General features: G+C 32.4%; 1 protein-coding gene across 1 annotated transcript; it reads left to right on the forward strand.

Annotated features, from left to right (window-relative positions):
* The first annotated feature begins 10,044 nt into the window (after positions 1-10,044).
* On the forward strand, positions 10,045-23,005 carry LOC127868038 (uncharacterized). The gene is made up of 4 exons (XM_052409599.1): positions 10,045-10,141; positions 14,964-16,106; positions 19,725-19,886; positions 20,783-23,005. The coding sequence occupies exons 2-4, from the start codon at positions 15,893-15,895 to the stop codon at positions 21,004-21,006; spliced, it is 600 nt and encodes a 199-aa protein (XP_052265559.1). The 5' UTR covers positions 10,045-10,141; positions 14,964-15,892; the 3' UTR covers positions 21,007-23,005.
* The last annotated feature ends 282 nt before the right edge of the window (positions 23,006-23,287 follow it).

A 23,287-nucleotide genomic window follows, 5' to 3' on the forward strand; every position in this document is an offset into this window, starting at 1 on the left:
AGATACGGTTTCCTAAAAATATTAAATTGAAAAAAGAAAAAGAAAACGTAAAACAATAACGCTCTCTGCGTAGATTATCATAATTAATAATTTGATAATAGTTATTTTCTAATATTCTTCATAGTTATGGAAAGCAGAATCAATATTTAATTGAAGAACTTAAAACCATGGTTTTTTATAATAAAAAAATAGGTGTTCATTCCGTCAAAATGTTTTGGAATCATTAACCATTAAAAAGTGTTAAGTTGCAATTCAATAACAGGTCGTCAAGAACTGTTACACGAATTGCTAAAGGAATTGAAAGCTATTTTACAAATCATTACATTGGGACATTCGAGAGTACGCTGTTGTTAAACGTTCGTATCATTTGAAATCATCGCGTTTGCAATTTAAGAAATAAATAAAACTATCTACTAGTATTGTATTTTGAAGCTTAAGACGCATTTCCTGTCTTTTACTTAGATTAGATGTTTTCAATAATAAAGAAGTGTAGCTATTGGCATAACAAATATATGATCAACATTTTGAAAATAATCAGTCACATATCACAATAAAATACAAATTCACATAATAATACGATAAATATTTTCACAAACGTGTAATCCTGTGGCCGTGATCAAAAGAGCATGCACAAAATCACAAAACACTTACTAGATGGCCCATCTGAAATAGCTCTCCCGTCTGGCAAAACATCCGATGAGTTAGCACAAGATTTCAATACGTTTTTCATTTATAAAGTTGAAGGTATCAGAAAAGATTTCTCTGAACATGCCCTATCTCAAGCAAATCCAAAACATAGTAGTGATAATAACCCAGCAGAAACATGCAGTTTGACACATTTCCGTTCGACAACTGAGGAAGAAGTTGAAAAAATCATTATGCAATCCCCAAATAAATCTTGCGAGCTTGACCCTATTCAAACTTGGCTCCTGAAAAAATGCAAAACTGAACTGCTACCAATACTGACAAAAATCATCAATCTTTCGATGGAAACAGCAAGTGTGCCAAGATCCTTTAAAACATCACGTATAAGACCTTTATTAAAAAAGCCCACCTTAGATTAAGAAACACTACAAAACTATCGCCCGGTTTCGAATCTGCCATATGTTTCAAAATTATTGGAGAAAGTTGTCAGCAAAAGAATAGATGAACATTTGACAGCAAACAATTTAAATTCAGAAAATCAATCTGCATACAGGAAGTTTCACTCAACAGAAACAGCTTTATTAAAAGTTCAAAACGATGTCCTACAATCATTAGATAAGAAAAAGGTCACTGTCTTTTTTATGCTGGATCTCTCTGCCGCTTTCGACACCATCGACCACATAACCTTTTTAAGCCGCCTCGAACAACAGTTCGGCTTTGCTGAACAACCACTACAGTGGGTAGCTTCCTACCTATCTGACCGCTTCCAAACGGTGAGCATTGACGGCAAGGTATCAAAACCAGTGCTGTTGACCTTCAGCGTACCCCAGGGATCTGTGTTAGGCCCAAAATTTTATACTATGTATACTAAACCTGTTGGGGAAATTTGCAAAAAACATGGACTCGGACATCACTTCTACGCTGATGACTCGCAGCTCTATCTTTCCTTTGAACCCACCGATGAAGCAGCCCAAGACGAAACACTAAATCGAGTTGAAAAGTACCTCCACGATATCATCTCGTGGATGAATACAAATATGCTCAAACTTAACACCGACAAAACCGAGGTCATAGTATTTTCAAGTCAAAACAACGCCAAGTACGTAGATGGGTTAACTATTAAAGTAGGGGACTCGACAATTAAACCATCGCAATACGTACGAAATCTCGGTGCTTGGTTTGATTCAAGAATGAACATGGAACACCATATTAATGCTATAAGTAGATCATGTTTCGGTCAGATTAGGCAAATAGGTCACATCAGGAAATATCTTACACAAAATGCCACAAAATCATTGGTCAATTCACTTGTCACGTCTCGGCTAGACTATTGCAATGCACTGCTGTATGGAACACAAACATCAGCTATCACGAAACTAAAAAATGTTCAAAACACTGCGGCGCGTGTTATCACAAGAACATCCCGCTATAGTCACATAACACCGATCCTAAAAGAATTACAGTGGCTCCCAGTAGAAAAAAGAATCCACTTCAAAATACTTACCAATGCGTTCAAAGCCTTAAATGGACAATCGCCTGTATATCTGAAAAACCTACTTGAAGTCTACGAACCAAGGCGAAACTTAAGATCAAAGAACGCAGCGACTTCATTAGTGATTCCAACGAAGATTAAATCCGTATCATACGGAGAGCGAAGTTTCATGTTCGCTGCTCCCAAACTCTGGAACTCACTTCCATCAAACATTCGAGGTTCTTCAACACTGAATTCATTAAAAAAGGCACTGAAAACTCACCTCTTCCTCCAATCTTATGCAGTATAAGCAGTGGTTTATTCAATTCATTATATAACATCTCAATCATCAAGAACTTGAATTAAACCTTTTAAAGGAAGCATAATTATTTGTTGTTGTTTTACGTAGTACTTATTTTATTGTTTCATTAATTGTCTTATAGCTATACACATAGGATAGTTTTATAGTGTCTTGTTGATCTTTCTAATCTATGGTTACTGTGCATGTTTTTACGTAGTACTTGTAATATAATAGAGTAGTTTTATAGTATAATCAAGTAGTTTTGATCGATTTCTTTTGAAACAGTGTTGAAAAATGGATTCGTATCTGCGATACGTAAAATGTTCTTATGTAAAGAGCCTTTGAACGTGCACTCTTGCATGAAAAGGGCGCTATATAAATCCGGTATAATAATAATAATAATAATAATAATAATTATAATATGTCCTCAATCAAGTGAATATTCTTTTAGCATGTATGTTCAAAATAAATTGAAGAATTTATCGTCCATTCTGATTTTAAACAACAGTCTCGGGAAAATTTTGCTTTTGGTAATAGAAGTGATTTTTTTATATTGTTACTATATTTCTTGGTCTCAAATCGGTGAAATTAAACTATTTGGTTTGACTAAATAGGATATGTTTGTAATGCAATAAGGGAATCGAAACTACAGCGAGTATGAACAATCTATAGTGTGAGTACTCTTCCTAAAATAAAAACATGAGAAACTGGACTTAAAAAGTAATTCAAGGCGATGAGGTTAGCAAACTGTTGTTGTTTTTTAAGACGAGCCTTATTTTCAAAGCCGATATGACTAACTACGGCTATTTATTACATCCTCTCAGTCGAACACAATCTAATAATTCCGCCATTCGATTTCCACTGGAAGCTTTATTTCTGGAAGCAATGACACTTTCGACATATGTCGCCGCACTCCCGACGTGCCATATGTGTGGGAAAATTTATAGTATAATCTTGGTCTTGAGAATTCAGTACAAATTACTGTCACCGTGATTTATCTTGTAATACAATGTTATCGTTGCAAATATTGCAAAATAATAAGTCAATCACTGTTACATACACGTATCAATTGTTGTGGCTATGAATCCTTAACAAATGTAGTTCTTGGCCCACAAAGGGGCTTGGCTAACAATTCAGAAATCGCATAAACGAAGGCACGCGACGTGATCACATACAACTAATAAAACATTCATTAAATTTAATGGACTACTATAACTAACTGATAGAACGGTTGTTTCAATGAACATAAGATTCCTCGAGGTTACAATATATCGAGACAATTTTAATCGATTATCGCTCCAATGTTTCAAATATCGATGTGATCGCTCAATACTAGTAATATTGATATTTCTTTGACAATTCATACCATGATATATTCCATATTGTTTAATAAAAAACTAATCAATACCACAGTCTGTTTTTTTTACTTCAATAAGTATTAATACGTTTGCATATAAATGAATGTAAAGATTGAATAAAAATCCACAAAGCATATTAGAAGAGATTCGCTTGTTAACCTTCTCAATCCTCTTTTTTAAGCATGTTCCGAATTGCCTATACAATTAAGAACACTACGAACACCGCAACATAAAACACGCCCATGGTTACAGATGGAGTCCAAGTAAAGTTATGAAGTTAATTTTATTTTCGCACAGTGGTACTTAATACCAACAGCAATATCGGTAAAAAAATAACAAAATAGGGGCAAGCCCGATATGGTTTCGCTACAGATTAGTCAAGATTTATAAGGCAGCCCAATAACGCTTAAGGAAACATAAATTTGTTAACAGACATATAGCACGTTAACCTGCTTGCTGCAAAAAGCGACCAGCTGAACCTTTGACCTTTGACATTTTTTGCTCAAACACATAACTCGGAGATATCATTCGTTGGGAATTACGGATCTTATAACTAACTGCTAACTATGAAGGAGTACAACTATTTTTTCATGGTTGTTATGTTTGATCTAAGCATTTACAAATCGCGAAGTTTTGGAGGGATTTTTATAAAACATTTTTGGAACTTTTGAAATACAGTCAATATAAGATATTAGAAGTGTCCGGTAAAATGTTTTTATCAAAGAGTCTGTCAGATGTGCTAGATTTAATTTTGTACGGAGTATTTTCGATGTTTTTTTTTTGGACAAACAATTAATTTTTTTTCGCAAAAACAAATCGTGTAAAGCTTTATCAGATTAAACAATTTAAAACCTTCTTACACCCTTTTGTTTAATTACTGTTATAAAATAACTTATTTCACAATTGTTTAAGCAATGTAGCTGTTTTCAATACATACTCAGAAAGAGGCATAACATATAAATAGATAAATTAAATAAATGGTTATTTGATTTTGTTTGGGAAAATAAAACCTTAATAATAAAACTTATTCAAACATGTGGCAAGGGAGGACTACTGAGGGTTTATAGTTATACATAAAATACAGTTATTATCTGTGGTGATCTTTATTGGTTCTCTTTGTTTACTTGGATGGAACATGTGTGAACTTTTATAGAACTTTGAAAAGTCTATATATGTCTATCTATAAACAAAATCAGCTATTGTATAATAAGATCAGATGTGCAAACAATGTCAAAGGGTTGTTAAATTAACAATTTGAAGGCAATTATGCTGAAAAAATATGAAAGTTCCCATGTAAATTTTGTCTGTATATCGACAAGTGTCTGCCGATAATTGTCAAACTAGTAATACAAAACTTACCACAAGTATGTAAAAGCACTAAGTACCTGTGATCATTTTTAGTAAGATAGTGCAATTCTAAACAGTAGCAAATAGCTTGTTTAGTAAATGCATAATGCAATTAATATGATTTCCATACTATTGTGTAATTAATAAATTGGTTGTTACTTGTTAATCCATGATAAATGTTTTATGGCTAGTACAAAACCAGCAATGTTAATTTTGTAAAAGGTAATACAATAACACCACTTTGTAATTTCATATACGTAAATATTCTTGAAATGTAGGTTGATGACAGTGTTTTGGTTTTACTTATGTTGTAACTATTATTTTATGTGCAAATAAATGATGTGAAGTGTTTTGTATCTCCACACAATACCACATACCTTTTTATATATGTACTGTGTTATGTGTTATTTGAATGTTTAAATAAAAAAATATGGATGATATAACATGATGCATTCTAATATTTGCATTCAAATTGTAACTATAGAGCTAAGTGTATGCAGTTTAGACTGTAATTTTTGAATTGCTACAAAATGGCTAGTTTTTTAGTGGCGACAAAATTTAAACTATTCAACAACAGTTTGCGAAAGAAAATTAGAAACCTGCAAGATACCTGTATTTATTAAATATTTTAATTGCGAATCAAGTATGTTGTTATGCTGTTACACATAAGTATACATTGATAATAAATAAGAAGACAATTAGTGGTGTTAACGTTTCCCAACAGTAGAAATCATTCTTCTGATGAAGTCAGTGATATACAGACGAAAGCTCCAGGTATGGCTTTCAATACGCAGTGTGTGTTATTTGACAGTCTAAAACTTATTGGATTACAAATCAATCCTGTCAAATTTGTCAATCAAAATTGATTTGACACATCACGTGATTTTGATTATGTTAAATCAGTGTGCTGTATGCTAAATGCAACTGCTTTAGCAAGCTGTCAAGTTGAATTGAGACATTTGATGAAGCAAACTGTTTCCTGGGTAGGACCAGTACTTAGTGTCTATATGACGTACCATGACGTCGAAAGTCTACAAGACCTACTAAGTAGAACGAGAAATGTACTTCGACGTACAATTTTCACCGACCCTTGAGTGTTAGCCAATCAGAAGACACCTTACGTCTGTTGCTTTTAGAGATTTTTGATATTGAACATTATTATTATTATTATTTATACCGAATTATGCGACTATCGACCGCTTTCTCATAGATATTGTGCGTATTTATTAAACATTATTATTATTATAATTTATACCAAATTATGCGACTATCGACCGCTAACTCATAATATTGTGCGTATTTATTGACCTGGCGTGGCGGAATTAACCTCTGACTTATGCAAGTTATGGTTATCACAAAATACGACCAACGGGGAGTTTATAATACATTATTTATCCCATTATTGCTTGGTAACTGGTTACCGTTGGGAATTTCCTACACAGTAATGCGCTGGACGGTCGTGATACTCCGCCCCGCATGATCATTTCATACACACAATATGCTGAATAATTTTAATTTTAAAAAGGTAAAAATTGAATCTTCTTCAAATTTGTATATACTCTATTTCAATGCATTAAATACTTGAAACTTCTATGTGTTGTTTTTTTGCCATTCTGATATTTTTATTCATTTTGTCCTCAACTAAAAAAGAGATTTTAAACATTTATTATGAATAAATCTGAAGGAAAAGCGGCTCAAGAGACAAGTGTTTTGATTGGCCGTTCAGAAAATGTGTACGTAGAAGTACAAACATGTATGTAAAAGTACAAATTGTACTTTGACGTACAAATATATACTTCGAAGTGTATTTTATATTCATGTCGACGTACAATTATTGTACTTCGACGTACATTTCTCTTTTTAAAGTGTAGGTCTTCTTGACTTTCAACCTAAATGGTACGCCATAGTATGTCTTTAGGATTATCTAAAGAATGCTCCCACTTTAAGGATCAATACAGAGACCTCCCAGTGACTAAACCAGTTAGCAGACACCCCATCCACTATACCACAGACACCAAACCAGCTATAAATTCCTGTGGCTAGAAAACAACAAAAAATAAGATGCTAGATCTCTAAGCTTGGAACATGTAACTCGTTTTAAGATTGATTTTTTTGGATGCATTACTTAATTATTGCAACAATTAGCTACCATATTTTGAACACAATCATATATCCATATATTTATTAAAAATACATGGTTATCAAAAAAACTTAAAAAGCTTTTGCCCGTAAATTAGGTAGCATCTATAATCATATTATTCTTATATATTACACCTTAGAGATATTGGTCCTTCTATATAATATATGACCGGTTTCAGTCTATAAAATGCGATAGAGGAACCTAATAGTATATGGACCGGTCACTATTTTTGTATATGGACCGTTCGGGGTTACACACCACTCAATTTGCACTGTTTTACTGTAAAATGACGTCATTTTTTAACGAAATGACGTCATTATTCCTGCGAAATTCTTCAGTTAATCTCTTTTAGATCTAAACCATAAACAATCGTACAACACTGTACAATGGTAAAGGGGAAACTCTTCGGTGTAATATAAGATATAGTAAACTCCACTTCGGTCCCAATCGCATTATAGTGACCAGCCAGGCAGCCACAAACTGTATATGGACCTCACCCTACGGCTTCGGTCCATATACGGTTTGTGGCTGCCTGGCTGGTCACTATAATGCCATAGGGTCCTCAGTGGAGTTTACTATTTCTTAAATGTTAGTTAATATTATGATACTGATTACAGCATATTGAAACTACTTAAAATACCATAAAAACGAATTTTTGATTGAATTATTGTCTCGATTGGGACAGTTTAGATATTATGCTAGTTCAAAATGAGGAACATATTTGTTCAAATTCCTTTGTTTTATGAGAAAACATTTGATATAAGCAATAGACCATTATTGTCGAAAACATTGTATGAGAGGTAAACGATTTGTAAGGGATATTCATGTATTCAAACTCCTTTTTGAATGAAACACATACACAAGTTATACATTTGCCCTCTGAAGGACTAGTAAAATCCATAAAAAATACTATGCGATAAACGAGGTCTACATTTTCATAGAGACGATGGGCAAATATCACGTTCATTTCTATTGTGCTGTGAAAAGTTTATTGTGTGTCATGATAGCAGAATCTCCAAAATTCTAGCATAAGTCAAATTTTAAGAACACAATTCAAAATGATTTGAAGCCGAAATGTGAAAGAAAATGGACCGACGTTTAGAACAATATTCAAAATAACGAGGGACGTCTTTGAACAATCTTTTCCGATTTAATCTTATTGAAATATTCTGGGTAAAAACCATGTAATATACAATGTAACAGCATTTGCTCGTTAGAACACTTTGTGAATAAACACTCTTACATTTAAATTAAGATAATATGTATTAGTTGTACAGGGTCTGTATTACTTATACATATCATATTCAAATTTTCGTGCAAATATCATATTATGTTCGCATCGTATTAATCTAAATAGCATCACTTTTATATTACTTTCAATGATCAAATACCATTATACGCATATAGCATACCAATGCGCGAATTATTATGATTATATCCAGGCATATGTTACACGTTTCCATTCGTAATAACGGCAAAACATTCATGTTTAACTGTTCACGATTGCTGACTACATTGGAAAACGGTAAATCTTTTAAACGCGTTTAAAAAACCTAACATAGCGTTGCAACTCTGCGTAGAAGAAATCAATATGCGATGTGTTGCAAATTATGCCCTATTGTAGAGATATCTGACACGATCGGCTTGCTTTACAGCCTGGTCGAACGACGAACGTTTTTAAAGAGAACATTTCCAGCGTTTCTTGAGTAACATCGGCGTGTTGCGCTTGGTGTTTATTTCGTGTATGCTTTCTTCTGTGTTCATCGATGTCTGGATTATATACATTTCCGCTTTAAATTTATGAGATGTGATCGTGGTAAGGTAACGTTGTTAATAATTTGACAAATTAAAGTATATTTATTTCGTTTCATTTTGGTATACCATGTGATTTAAACGTAATATGTTATGATAAAGGGCATTACGTATAGGATTCTATTGAAAATAAAGGGTTATTTAGTAATTCCATTCGTATGTGTATCAGATATAGTCAGGTTACGAATATATAATTTATAAATCCATTATGCCATGCGGTTATCCTATTGACCTCAGTTGACATACGTTTTCAGATAAATAATAAAATAAACAAAAATATTAGAAAATTTGCATATACTAACAAGGTTATAATGCGTAAATAATGTTAACAAAACATGCATTGCAGCAAAACAATTGCAATAACTTAGTTAAATAGCCTTTCTACATAACAGCACTATTATGACGAATGCCCATATTGATACTACTCAAATTAGTCACATGCACTAACTTCGGCCAAACGTTTGGTAAACATTCAATTTACAATTTTCTTTGTTGATTCTAACAAAATCACATTTCATGCCATTGTTACCTAATTGGATACAATTTGTTGTTGATCTGACTTCGTCTTCTCACGTTTTCATTAAAATTGGCTTAGCTGTCGGGTTTTGGCTTCTTTGGAGTAAAATACACCACCTACTGATTTTATTATGGCGAAATGAAAGCGGCTAAATTGTTCAATAATCAAAAACATACGATCACACGGTTGTGTTTTAATTTTCTTCATAAATCGAGATGAATATTTACGATGCAAATGAATTAAAGGATTTTGCAAAAAGTGTGAATATATTTCGTAAATGGTCTTCTTAAAATACTTAATGAACTTAATAAATAATACATGTCAGAATGGCCGAGTTGTGGTGGTGATATACTTTTGTTCCATAGGCGCCATGCTTGAATCATGATGGAGCCATAATTTGTCCGTTATCTATTTTCTTCCTATCATGTATAGCCATTTTAATTGAACGTTTAAGTTCAAATGCCTAGTCGACTTAAGAATGTTGAATGACATATTTAAAAAAAGAAAATATGTGAACAACTCTTAATGCGTATGCCTAACGGACTTAAAGGTTTGTTATAAATTTTATTAAGTCTTAGTACTTTCATCATTTTAGACTAACATTGGCGTAATGCGAATCTTTATATTCAAAATGCACTTTTTGAAACGAACAATAGATGCCCGATATATGCGCGCATCTTGAAAATATACAAATGTTACATTCTACTGACTCAGACACATCTTTTATAATATTGAAAGTACAGTTAAGATTTATTGATTATAAAAATAATGCTAAAGTCATAGGCCAAATACGATTACTGCAGTAGAAGCATCGATACAAGCTGCCTCGGTTCTTTTTTTAACTGATGATGTATTTGACAGAAAAGTTTAATCTGCTGGCTTAAACATCGCATTTCAAAAGCTAAAAAAAAGATGTGGCGACAAAGATTTATATTGATACGCAAGAATAAATGTCTTCGCATCACCTTGTAAATAAGGATATCAAGACAGTTCTTCCCTTGTTATTGGTTGTCAACGGATTATCTTATCGATTGATTAGTTGCCACATGTTACGCGAATGTTTCTCGTCAGCGAATTCCAACACTGAAGAATTCCTATGAATAGAATATATATCGATTCTAACACGCAGCCATAATCTGAAACTGTATAGCTCCATAAAATGGTTTTGGTCTGCATTAATACAAGTTGCTGTTTAAAGTACAATTAATCACATAAAAATAAATAATCATTTGTCTACAATTGTTTTTGTAAGATTAAATTATTTATGCTCTTCATATCTCTTGATAGAATGAAACATATTAGGATTAAAAAAATATGCTCACTAAAATGATATTTATAGACTACGAATTATTACAAGCAGCAAGTGTTTTTTCGGTTATTGTTTTCATTTGATCTCCCTCGATACTATATTCTACACCATTCAAACATGTACACATTTACCAAAACATCACGGAATTGCACTTTTTATTTGTCAAATCACCATTCTACGTATATTTATGTGCTTAATTCGCATGACCCAGTTGTATGACCCGTGAATACTTTCACGGCGATTGCAATTTAGAGTGAATATGCGGCCCGTGTCATCTTTAAACAGAGCATAACAGAACAGATATTGTATTTGATTTGTACATAGTACATCATCATATACACATATTATTTTATGACAATTTATAACATCACCTTTATCAGTATAACATATAAACACGAAGAAATGAACATTTCAAAATAACATAACACAGGATGTAAAGAGGATGATCAGTTTTCGTTAACATTAGTAATTTCATTTCTAATTTCCAAGCTTTCTTTAATATATTTTGCAAATTTAATTTATACAGATTTGTTTTCAAAAGCTCAATAAATTTGAACATTGATGGTCGTACATAATAATGTTTCTTAATATATTTCTTTTGATGTTATTATTTTATTAGTTTTTGATGTTATTTTTTATTAGTTTGTTTTCTTTTTGTCTCATTCGTCCAATATTAAGTATACACAAACTTTCTATTAGCCACTTACTCTGTATAAACAATTGTATTATTTTAGCAGGCTGATTTTTTTACTTCTATCTTCCAGTACTTTGCTTTATAATGTATGCACATACAATATTTGACTACCAAATTACCTGTATCTTGGCATACCCATCTTGTTAACCTTTACAAAAAAACTGTCATAATGGAGAGGGCCCTTCAATGATGTTGGTATAACTCTAAGCCCAATTCATTTGTATACATGTACCTCAAACTGTCTATTATATGTAATTGTTTATAAATGAATTTGTAGATACAAAAAAATATGTTTAAACTAATCTAAACTAAACTAATATATTTCTTACGTATATTGCTAAAACAAGGACAAATAAGAGTGAAATGGTACTCGTCTTCAATATCAAGGGAATTACAACATTGACAGTATAGCTCATTTCTTGGGTTTCTATTACTACCGAATCTACCAGTTTGAACTCTTAAAGAAAGTGCAGATAATCTTATTCTAGTGACAAAGAACCTTAAACTATTTGGCAATACATCTAGATATAGTTCATATGACAGTGAATCTTTTCAATAGTGTAACAAATCTTATACACTACTATTTTCAACAGAGCTATGCCAGACTTGTTTATAAGTATCAATCAACCTTTGTTTAAATATAAGTGGAAATGCTTTACAATCCAGAGTATCACTATTTCTAAAGCAATCAGCAAAGCCATATGTTTCTAACATTTTTTTAACATTTGATACCCAATTATTATAACCTTTTGAACAATCAGACATACTTGTCGATAAATCGTTTTCATAATTTCAGTATTTAACAATTTACACCAATACTTAATTATCCTAATATATCGATTAATATATAACGGGTACCTTCCTAAATCACCATATACACCAGCGTTACAAGTACTCATTCTGACCTTTAAAACGCTTTTACTAAACTTGAGGTGTATACGCTCTATTTCTTTAGATTTAGTTGCGCCCCATACCTCGGCAGAATAATTCAATATTGAACCTATAAAGGAATCAAATAGCTGGCATTGTAATTTGGGTTTGATATCATATTTTTCTACAATTATACAAAAGTTGTTTTAATGTTTTTAATGATTTACCAATTAAATGCTCTTGATTCATGTTTTCTGTTCCTTATCCGCAATTGCCAGTGTAATTGAAAATTGTACCAAGATAATTGAAGTTATCTACAGTTTCTAACAAGTTCCCATCGTAACTTCACTTCTCATTTGGAAGAACTCTGCCTCTTTTTCTAAAACCCATAACCTTTAAAAGTTGCATTACAAAGCATGTACCTGTTTTGTGATGGAGAAACCATTTATCAGAATCCGCGGAATAAGAGAACAGAACATATATGAATTACACATAAACTTTACAGTTTCTAGTATTAAACATAATAATAATACAAAATACATGAATATAGTAAGTGAATTTAGCAGAAATGTTATAAAATAGTAATGGATGATCTTTACATATAACTGAACAAAACTCGTTTTGTATCGTATGTTAACAGCTTATCAAGCTACATAATTGTGGAACATTATTAATACATTCATGTATTTATTATCAATAAAGTAAAACAGTTATTGTAATTTGGAGAGCATAAAATAATACAATGCGAATTCAAACCACATATTATTTAAGTAGCAACGGCACAATTACGAATTCCAATTATGCATAGTGTATATTCATAATATATAAGCAGGAATTATATTGCACACTCTATTAAATACAACAACGAATACCGCAAGGTCTTAAGTTTCACCAAGCAATCTTTTATTCATAATTTAACACAAATAAGACTTAAATATGTATGTACCGTTTTTTCTTGGCAATGCTTCTTTCACGGTCACAATATTTTGCGTAATGAAATTATTCCCCCTGGGTATTTTACAATTTCGTAAACTTGTTAGGTAACATTCTTTAGTGATATAATGATAACATGTACGCTAAGTACTTTAAAACAACTATAGACCGTGTCAAGCTAAAACGGACCTTACACCGTATCCGGCCAGCGTAGCTCCAGACTAAGCTGCTCACCCGGACCACCTTGTCGACTATATTACAGTCAAGAAGGTCTCGTGGACAGGGCAGCTCCTAATCAGTCTAATAGATGTGAATGCTCATGCTCTTCTGGGGCTACTGCATATGACATAAGACCAATTTTAGCATGACGCGGGTCTTTGTATTGTATGGATAAACAGGTTTCTGGATCAGTTACCGTATGATAAAATATTACAAACGCAATGATTATCTATAACATTGTTTTATTATTTCTTATGTGTATCGATAAGGTTTTAATAAGGACAAAAGGTTTTATTGGGTTTCGATTCTGCTGACATGAAGCAGGTCCCAAAACGAGTTTTACCAGTCTCCTAACACCCTAGCGTGTCAGCAAACAAAAGAATAATGTTATTACTTCTTTATTCAAGTAGACACGGGCTAGACTGATGGCACTTTTGGATTGTTTCCAGGTCAAGCACAATTGTACGTTTGCACGTTGACAGTACGATTACAGTGCGCATCGATAGTATTTGATGTGTTTAAATTAGAAGTTTCTGTATCTGAAATTAATAACATATGGCTTTTTGAATCTTTTAATTCGTAAACTATCATCTGAACGTTTATGTACACATTGTTTTTTTGTCCGCATTTATATATAACATAATTGTAAAACTTAAAAATATGGAATCCTCTTTCAATTATAAACTGATCAAACGTCGTCCATTCCAATGGTCTGTGACTTTAAGATTCATTTTAAGGATCGCCTGCATTGTCATATATTTGATCCGTGCGCGTCAATACTTGACGAATTAATGAATCCATCGATCATTTGATTCCTAGTGCCAATAATGGGTGAAACAAGTGATATAAGAAATGCTGAGAAAGCAAAAATCATGTTTTCTGTTTCTTATCCGCAACTAGTTGGACAAATGATGAAAACTAATTTTTTTGTCAGAAGGTAATGAGTAATGCGTATGTGTTTCATTATTTGTAAATTTGTAAATGAATTTTAATAAATATGGTAGGTGAGTGTTAATAAATCTACATTAGAGGGTCTGCCGCCATATTAAAGGTTGCAAAACGGTCTATGGATGTCTAATTGTCTAACAAGCAATAACATGTATATCGTTCTTATTATGCCATACACATATAATATTGTTTTTGAACTCGAAAATTAAGTTTTAATTTGTGACTTTATCTATGACTCATCAAATGTAAAAACTTTAAACGGGTCCAAACAGGTGATTTAAACAAATGCATAAGCTGTCTCGCTCTTTATTTAAGCATTTAATTTTGAAATTCTATTTCTTTTCTAGGAGCATAATTTGTAATGCAAAAAAAATCAAACACTTTCGTTTTTTTTTTCAGAATAGACTGTGAGTACATGCAGCCCATGTTACCTCAACACTTGATAAATACACTCATATCATGCTATGAGACTGTCTTGGCTTGAATGTGGAGTGAAATGTTAGCTGGTTATGACGTCTTGAGGATTCAATTTGATCAGGCGAGTTTGTGTAGGTTACTTTCCCCACGTGGCACTCATCACGTCACAAAAGCCAATGTTTGAAAACTGCTATCGCCGAACAAAGAACCTAGCGTGAATGAAACCAATAAGGAGACCACACCATCCCATTCAGCAATAGAAAAGAATAAAAATATGGAGCTGATTGCTTTGAAACTAAACATAGATTGATCTTTTCAGGCTTTGGTGATTGTTGTGTATCCGATGCACATTTCGGATAAAGAACGGCGTTACAAAAAAATATTAATACGAGGTGGCCGCCGGTTAAGCTTAGTGGACTAGTATGAAATGGATCGCAAGCATAACGACAGACATAACATATCACAAATACAATTGCACAAGGTTCTGTAATAATGTGCGCAGCATTTGTATCAATATGCGGAATATTTCTACCGGTTAAATCATGATGGCACGCTATAGTTCCTGGCAATCGCGTTTGCGATCTATTTGTTCTCCATTCCCGGTTGTTTACTACATACTATATCACATTCGATGTGTTGTGTGGGTATATGAATGAAATGATAAGAGGACTTATTACACGTTAATAAGAGAAGTGTGGTATTAAAAATATCAAAACGAGTAATTTATTACAGCTTTCTACGTAATATATTTTGATGTAATACAATTCTAAGTGCGACAGAATCCGGTGACTGTGACACATATGCATAATACAATGGAATATTACTGATGGATAAAAATATTGTTTTGGTTGATCCTACAAGGCGTTGTGCAAAATACGTGTTTTCATTTGACGGTGAAACTAATAAATTCTATGAACATAGTGAACGAATTTCTAAAAATGAATGATAGCCCCGTTGGAAGTTTTGTAGTGGAAATAACTCCAGTCGACAAGCAAAACATGTATGCAAAGTGTTTGCAAAGTTTATCCGCCACAATGAAACGCGCTTCGCGCAAAGTCAGTTACGGGTCTTGGAAAAGGTGTACCTTGATTGGACTAGGACTTGTCTATGCAATTATTCCGACAGGTAAGTACCTTGTACATTCCGAAAACAAGATTGTATATACACTTGTTAAGACTGACATCGCAATTTTTGAATGTCTTAACTGTTTATAAAAACGCCTAACTGAAGATCACGTTTACAAATAGTCATTGCGCGCGTTTTGGTTCCTGAGATTAGTGGCGTTTTTGTTAACAATATTGTGAGATTGAGCAATTAAAGGTGTATACCTCTCTTTAATCAATACTCGTTAAAAAATAAACGTATCCTTGGGTGTTTAATTACAGGTATTCCTCAATAATTTACACATTATTCAAGAAACTAGTAACCTACAAGTACATATTCTCTTATAGATAACTTGCAAACGTGCAACACAATCTGGTTAAAGGAACGAATGCATACGTTTCTAGATATACGTACCCGGTTTTATTTCGCGCCTCATTAAGCCATTCGATAATAATTCAGTAAAACTGAGCGTAAAACAAATCGAAAAAATCGTATTATGCTCAGTTAAGTAAAACAGCACACGCTTAATTTGTTCGTGTAATTGTATGTTGAACTACTAATGTATAATGAGTATAATATACATGAATAGATATTATTATCACAAGTAAGACAAACTGAGGCATATGCTTCATTCACTACAGAAGAAACAATTTCAACAATATATTGTTTTTAATAAAAGCAGATATGGTCTGCGACCGTAGTGTACTAAAACAAGATCGTTAATTATATACGTATTTTTTGTAAGATCACTATGAGTGATTACTACCACATTAGTATTCTTGCGAGTGACACATGTTCATCCACGTGTAATGTTCTTCTCATTGTAAACGCATTGCTGCTCTCTGAAACTGCCGTTCACACTTAATCCCGTCTTGTCCATGTTAGCTTGTACATGTTGCTTCCAGAATATAAATGGATATAATTTGGCAAATTAACTTCACCGCAGTCGTTTCGCTTTTCCTCGTACACTCTTGTAGCTCTATCACCGATTCCATGCGGGTATCGAAATATGCATAACTCAAATTAATGTACAATACCTTCAACAGCATAGTATGTCCGTTTTCAAATAATCTCATCTTATATTTAATTAAAAAATTGGTCCTTATGTGGTATTATTATATTATTAACTTTATTGATCGTGATGTTAAGTAACTAAAAATGTCACATTATTAGAACCGCAACGAGGTTAAGTAGATCATCTCCTTTTCACACATATGTTCAAAGTTGAGTTTGTTTGATAGATTTGTTGTGGACAATCTGCGTCTGCGCTTTATTTTTTCTAAACTTTGCTTTTTGAACAAATTAGTGTTATATTTAGATGCAATATCTATAGAAAGATGAACTGATGCTAGTCTAATAAAACTGTGTTAGCTATATTTATGAGTTTCGACTAAAACCTGCATAATATATGCTTTACTGTAAAAGGACTGAGTCTGCATTATATGTTTGATAATTTACGAAATGAAGAAAAACAAACACAAATAATACAATTGGTATTTAAATTTAAAATCAATGACGTCAGTATATTTATTTATTTATTTATTTATTTATCTATTTATTTATCTATTTATTTATTTATTTATTTATTTATTAACTTATTTATTTATATTTATTGTTTTTTTTATTTTTCACTGGAAAAAATACAAACATATTGATAGGATGCATGAATATGCGATAAAATCATATTACCAACTGTTACAAGCCGATTCATCCCAAAAACGTCTCACGGGAGATCTGTCGTGAATAATAAATGACATCAATGGAAATATAATACAAACAAAGTCATTTTTGTTTGTATTCGAACCAGCATCCGATAATGTTTGATGATAGACATATAAATAAGAGAGGCAGCAATGCTCGAAAACCATCAGTTTTCAGAAATATATATTATTTTTTTTACATAATTGTTCCATTCGTTGTTTGTCTGTTTTTGAGAACATTCTACGAATACTTTCCTGCATATTATCATATGTTGATAAACGCATGCATTCTTTTAAACAGACATATATTACATATTCTGACATTTATCTTGCTTTTCATGTGTCAAGGTCTAGTTTTTCGGGAATGTCCATATTATTTTAGTCAAATACCTCTATCAGCAAGAGTTGGAAATTCGTTTCGAAGACAAAATGCGTTTACACTCAGGCAAAAATCACGAAACAGCCACAACTTGAAAAAATAAATATTTAAAGGTAATTGTTCATGTATTTGTCTTTCAAAGCTAATATGTATCTAACAACAAATGAGTGTTTATTACATTATTATACGTGAAATTTTGAATATATTAACGTAAACAAATGGAAATCTAAGCAAACAGTACTACACTATCGGAATTACGGAAGCGTATATGGTACACCCTAATAATATGGTCATGCCGGATTAATTTATATCGACATAGTTTTGTAGGTTTATCCCACTTAATTATACTCGCCATAACGACATTAAGTTAAAGTCTCGACGTAAATGTTTCCGGCTTTTCCCGAAAAAATATTTGGTCGACATGATCTAAGTCGACAAATCAACATACATTTTGGCGTCATGCTCTTGTGAAAATGACTTGCCATCATAGTTTTAGTCGACACGATGAATTATTTTTTACGCCATGACACCTTTTTCATATCATGCCGTCATAGAATTTTGACATCATCACAGCATCAGGATGTACCATATACGCTTCCATAGAAATCGACAAATGGCTTTGTTGATTTAATAATCTGAATATGCAGCTGCGCAAATGTGATTATAATAGCGGAATGGTGCATTAATAATACGAGTTAATCACTTAACCAAGACACAATTTAATATTGACGCTTTTAATAGTGGCCGCAAGGGTGCGCAATTTGCACTAACAGATTCAATCTCGTCGGTGCATCCTCGTCCAAACATATTTCAAATCAACATTATTTTTTTAGGTGGCCATTTAATGCTTATTTAACGTAATTTAAATATTTAATCTTATTTGACTGGAGCTTAACTTGATTTTTAAATATTGATAAACCAACAGCTTGATGCAGCAATAAAAAAATGCTTACCTGTTGCTTACAAAATAAACATAAATACAAATCTTCTGTAGTAAACAATCAATAAATTCTTTCATTAGCCAGTATATATAATGCTGTGCCAGTGATGTCTGAACGCATCGTTGAATTATTCAAGCAAAGAAGAAACTATGAACTTCATATTATATTAAAATAAATTATGTCATTGCATAGAGACTATTTGACTTAACTTCTTAGTGTAATATTCAATAATAACGTAAATTTGCGACCAACTCAACTGTGTATCTTTTTACTAGAACAGGGCTAATCACGTGTTCTACAGATAGTGCATCTGTATATGCAATGGAACATGCTCCCTTAGAAAGGATTTCATGTATTTTAAGATTAACACGATGAGATGCCTTAGACGAAACCAATACCAATTTGGCTGCAATTTTGTGTTATTCTCGTGAAAAATATATTACTCCAAGGTGTGTTATATGTACATGTTTTATCCCCTTTAAAGTTTGATTATTCATAGATATGATTAAAGTCAGCAAAGTCAGCAAAGAAGTATAATTATGAGACTTAATTGATATTTAATGCATTTGTTACATACAATGCTTTGCAGAATAAAGGTAATCATGTTTGTCTGTTTAAGTGGCCGCCATTGACTGCTACCACTGTGCCTCCCTCCAAGGTGACCACAAGGAATGTGAGGATGTGTTTGCTCGGGACATCACGACTGAGCACTTGATTGCCCGGGATTGCATGACAGGGTACTGGAAAGGCAGTCACTGTATCAAACTCAAGGGAAAACGAAGTGAGTCGTGATTATGTATTGGTTCATGTAGGAGACGCCAAACTGAACACTTCGTAGCTTTTTCATAGTGACAATAATTTCCCTAAACACTATTCCCTTTTGTATATTATGAATATTCTGTATACTGTGTTATTATGCAATAAAACCCTAAATTTTTTATTATCACAGAGGTTGTTTTGAAGGCAAATACAACAATGTTAATTCATGTTAAACAATTATATACTGTTATTGTATTAACTAACATATCATATCATTATGTGTTAATGACTGCATTATCCATGCTCAAATTGAAATACTGGATTACAAGCAATCCTTTAAGCCTATTTACTTCCATATCAAGGAGACATACATAATTTATGGATGAATATGTATGTAGCATTCATTCACATAAGTTCTTACAGTATCGATTTCACAGCTTCCAGTATTGGTTATGCTCCTCTCGCCAATTTTTTTTTCTAGATTTGCTAGACATATCTGAATAAGTTGACAGATTGTTTGTTGTTCTATTTGACAGAAAGGTTGAAGCGTTCTCAGCGGCTCATAATAATTGACCTTTATATTAAAATTTCTCTAAATACGCTACAAATCTGGTCTCGTGTTAAGGAACATGTCGGCATCAATCTCAATAGAACAAAACTGCTTAATGGGTCATATAAATACCGCTGTATGTGGATTTTTTTCCGTTATAAACAATCATATGTACAACTCATACATCAATATCGGGATACCCTCGGCGATAGATAAACTTGTAATAAGTACACATAAAACCAAAATGTATGCTGTTTAATATAAAAACGAAAAAAATGTCATCTACATGCAATTATGTTGACTTTTTGAATGTTCTGCCCGACGTGAATCAGCTCGTCATTATGCACGTGTATATGTCATTTTTCCAGTTGACGGAACAACGATTTTGATCCGACAATGTGCAATCTCTGACTGGGGAAGTCGTTGTGGAATTATTGAGTTCGATGCGAAAGGAAATCATAAGTTCGAGGACATCGACGGTTGCTTGGAATCGTGTGATTATGACGGATGTAACATAGCAACGACGCCATTACATAGCTTTGTAATCATACTTTCATCTGTGATGTTTTGTTTCATTCTTGCGAAAACCTAACCATAACCGTTTATACATGATTAAATAAGAGGGTTCATTTAACTATACATGTTTAAAACTTGTATGTAAACACATTGTATATCAACAAATACATTCCTATTCCACAGTAAATACAGTAACATATTCATAACTGTATATTTGTTTCAAATTATAACTATTATATAACGGCTTTAAGCAATTGTCATTTTTTAGTCAAAATTATCACTTAAAAACTCATGTGCTGTTTATTTTGATTTAAGTAAGACGCATGTTAAAAGCGGTGGTTGTGCATCACATTTATCTCGTCGTCATTTGCAAAAGAATACTGTACAATTGGTGAAACAATGAAAAGTAACAGACACAAATGCAAAACGCACACCCAAACATAAATCTAAATGAGTGTGTAACTAATGGATCTTGATAAAATTTTATGCAACAGGCTTTAAAACATAAAATTCAATTGCATAATATAGCAAACATTTCCAGAAAATAATAAATTACTCTGTTCGGATTGATACAAAGCCGATGTTTTGATATTGTTCAATGTGACATACCGAGCTGTGTAAAGCCTCTGCGATACAAGGATGGACAGTCAGAAAGAAAAAGACAAAGTCACTTAACTATATCCGAAGCTTTCTTTGTGAATTTGTCAATCTAACAATTCGTCTATACAGATTGTGTGGGTTTTATTAACATTATTAATTTGGCACGTTTTGCACTTTGCTCACTGTTGAAGCACTTATATTAATATTGTTTATTGTTCAACATAGGTTTTTTCTGCATTTTGAATTTTGTATTTTGTCAAAACCCGCTCACTGGAAGTGACAGTGGGTTAGAAAATTAGTGTGAATTTTAATACGGATATTTGATGCTGAAGTATATTGGTTACATACACCAAGTACAAATAATGGCAGATATTTAAGCACAGCTTGTTATTCGTGTGTCATCATTTCAGACTAAAAAGCACCTTTTCTAATGGTTTATCACTTTACAGACAGAAAATCGTGTATAGCAACATAGGTATAACAATGTTTTAAAGCAATACTACCACTTGTGTTCATGAAAACATCTATGATATTTTTATTAAGGAAGGCAAATGCCAGTAATGTGCAAAAAAAATAAAAGAAAATGTATATTTCGCCCCCATCCAAAAAACTGACAAAGAACTGTTTCCCGTGTAGCATAGTTTTTTTCTTACACAGTAAATAATGACCAAATATGCGTCAGCTCGTGTGTACTACTGGAAAACAAGCTAATTTCACACTTCAAACTGCTGTTGTATCTCAAAATATGAATGTTCGCTTTTTATTTGCATAAACTAATTCTATATGCAAATTATGTTGTTCAAACTTTCATGTAATACACTTCAGGTATTGTATGTATCTCACAAACACATTTTTTGTACTTTTGCTTCACTTCTTGATTGCAGAAAAAAAACTCGTTATTAACTAACAAGGCTTCATGTTGAAGCGACTAGTCTGTGTTTACTATAAATATTCAAAACAGATCGAAGGTTAATGCAAACAAAAAGGGTCAAAACAAGTGGTACCTGAAAATCTAAAAATGAAAGCTGTATACTACTTTCTATTTACACATTATTTAGGCTTGCACAGTAAACTATTATACAAGTACACTTGTGTTCAACCGCCACTATTTACAACATGTAAGTATCGTAAAATGTTTTAGCGTCGATAAAAGCTGTTAATTTCGAAATCCTAAAATATGCAATTTTTTCGCGTTAGCTTAAAGCAACGGGTTCGTTCTTGCATCTTTAAGTAATGATTTCACATTAATATTCTATTTAAATGTGTTGTACAGTTCAATCTTTTGCATATATTTGTGAATGTTATAAATGACACTTATATCATTACCCTTGCTTTTTGTAAACCGGCGCCAGTGTTTTATGCTTATTACGTATTTTGTTATTGCTATTAAGGCCTTGTGTGCGATGAATGTTAAATCATTGTAACAAGTGTTATTATACAATGTATATGTCAGTCCTTTTTTCACAATAAACATGGGAAATCTTTGTTTGTTTTATATTGGTTCAAACTGTATATAAAATGTGTTTTAATTATGCGTATTATTTAATAAAGATTACTTTATTGGTGTTATATTGCAAACTTCATGAAATCAAACACGAAATCTTTTACATGTTGGTAGCGTATATTTTTTTTTAAATAGATCCAAAAGAAATTCTGCCATTAGCCCATTAATTAGATAATTATATTTTCAATACAAGACGAATAAGTAAAATGTGTATCCGAGTCTTTGTTCTGTTCAAGCCCAAACGTTCATGCTT

This window comes from Dreissena polymorpha, chromosome 2, assembly GCF_020536995.1.
Source record: "Dreissena polymorpha isolate Duluth1 chromosome 2, UMN_Dpol_1.0, whole genome shotgun sequence".
In the NCBI taxonomy this organism is placed as follows: domain Eukaryota; kingdom Metazoa; phylum Mollusca; class Bivalvia; order Myida; family Dreissenidae; genus Dreissena; species Dreissena polymorpha.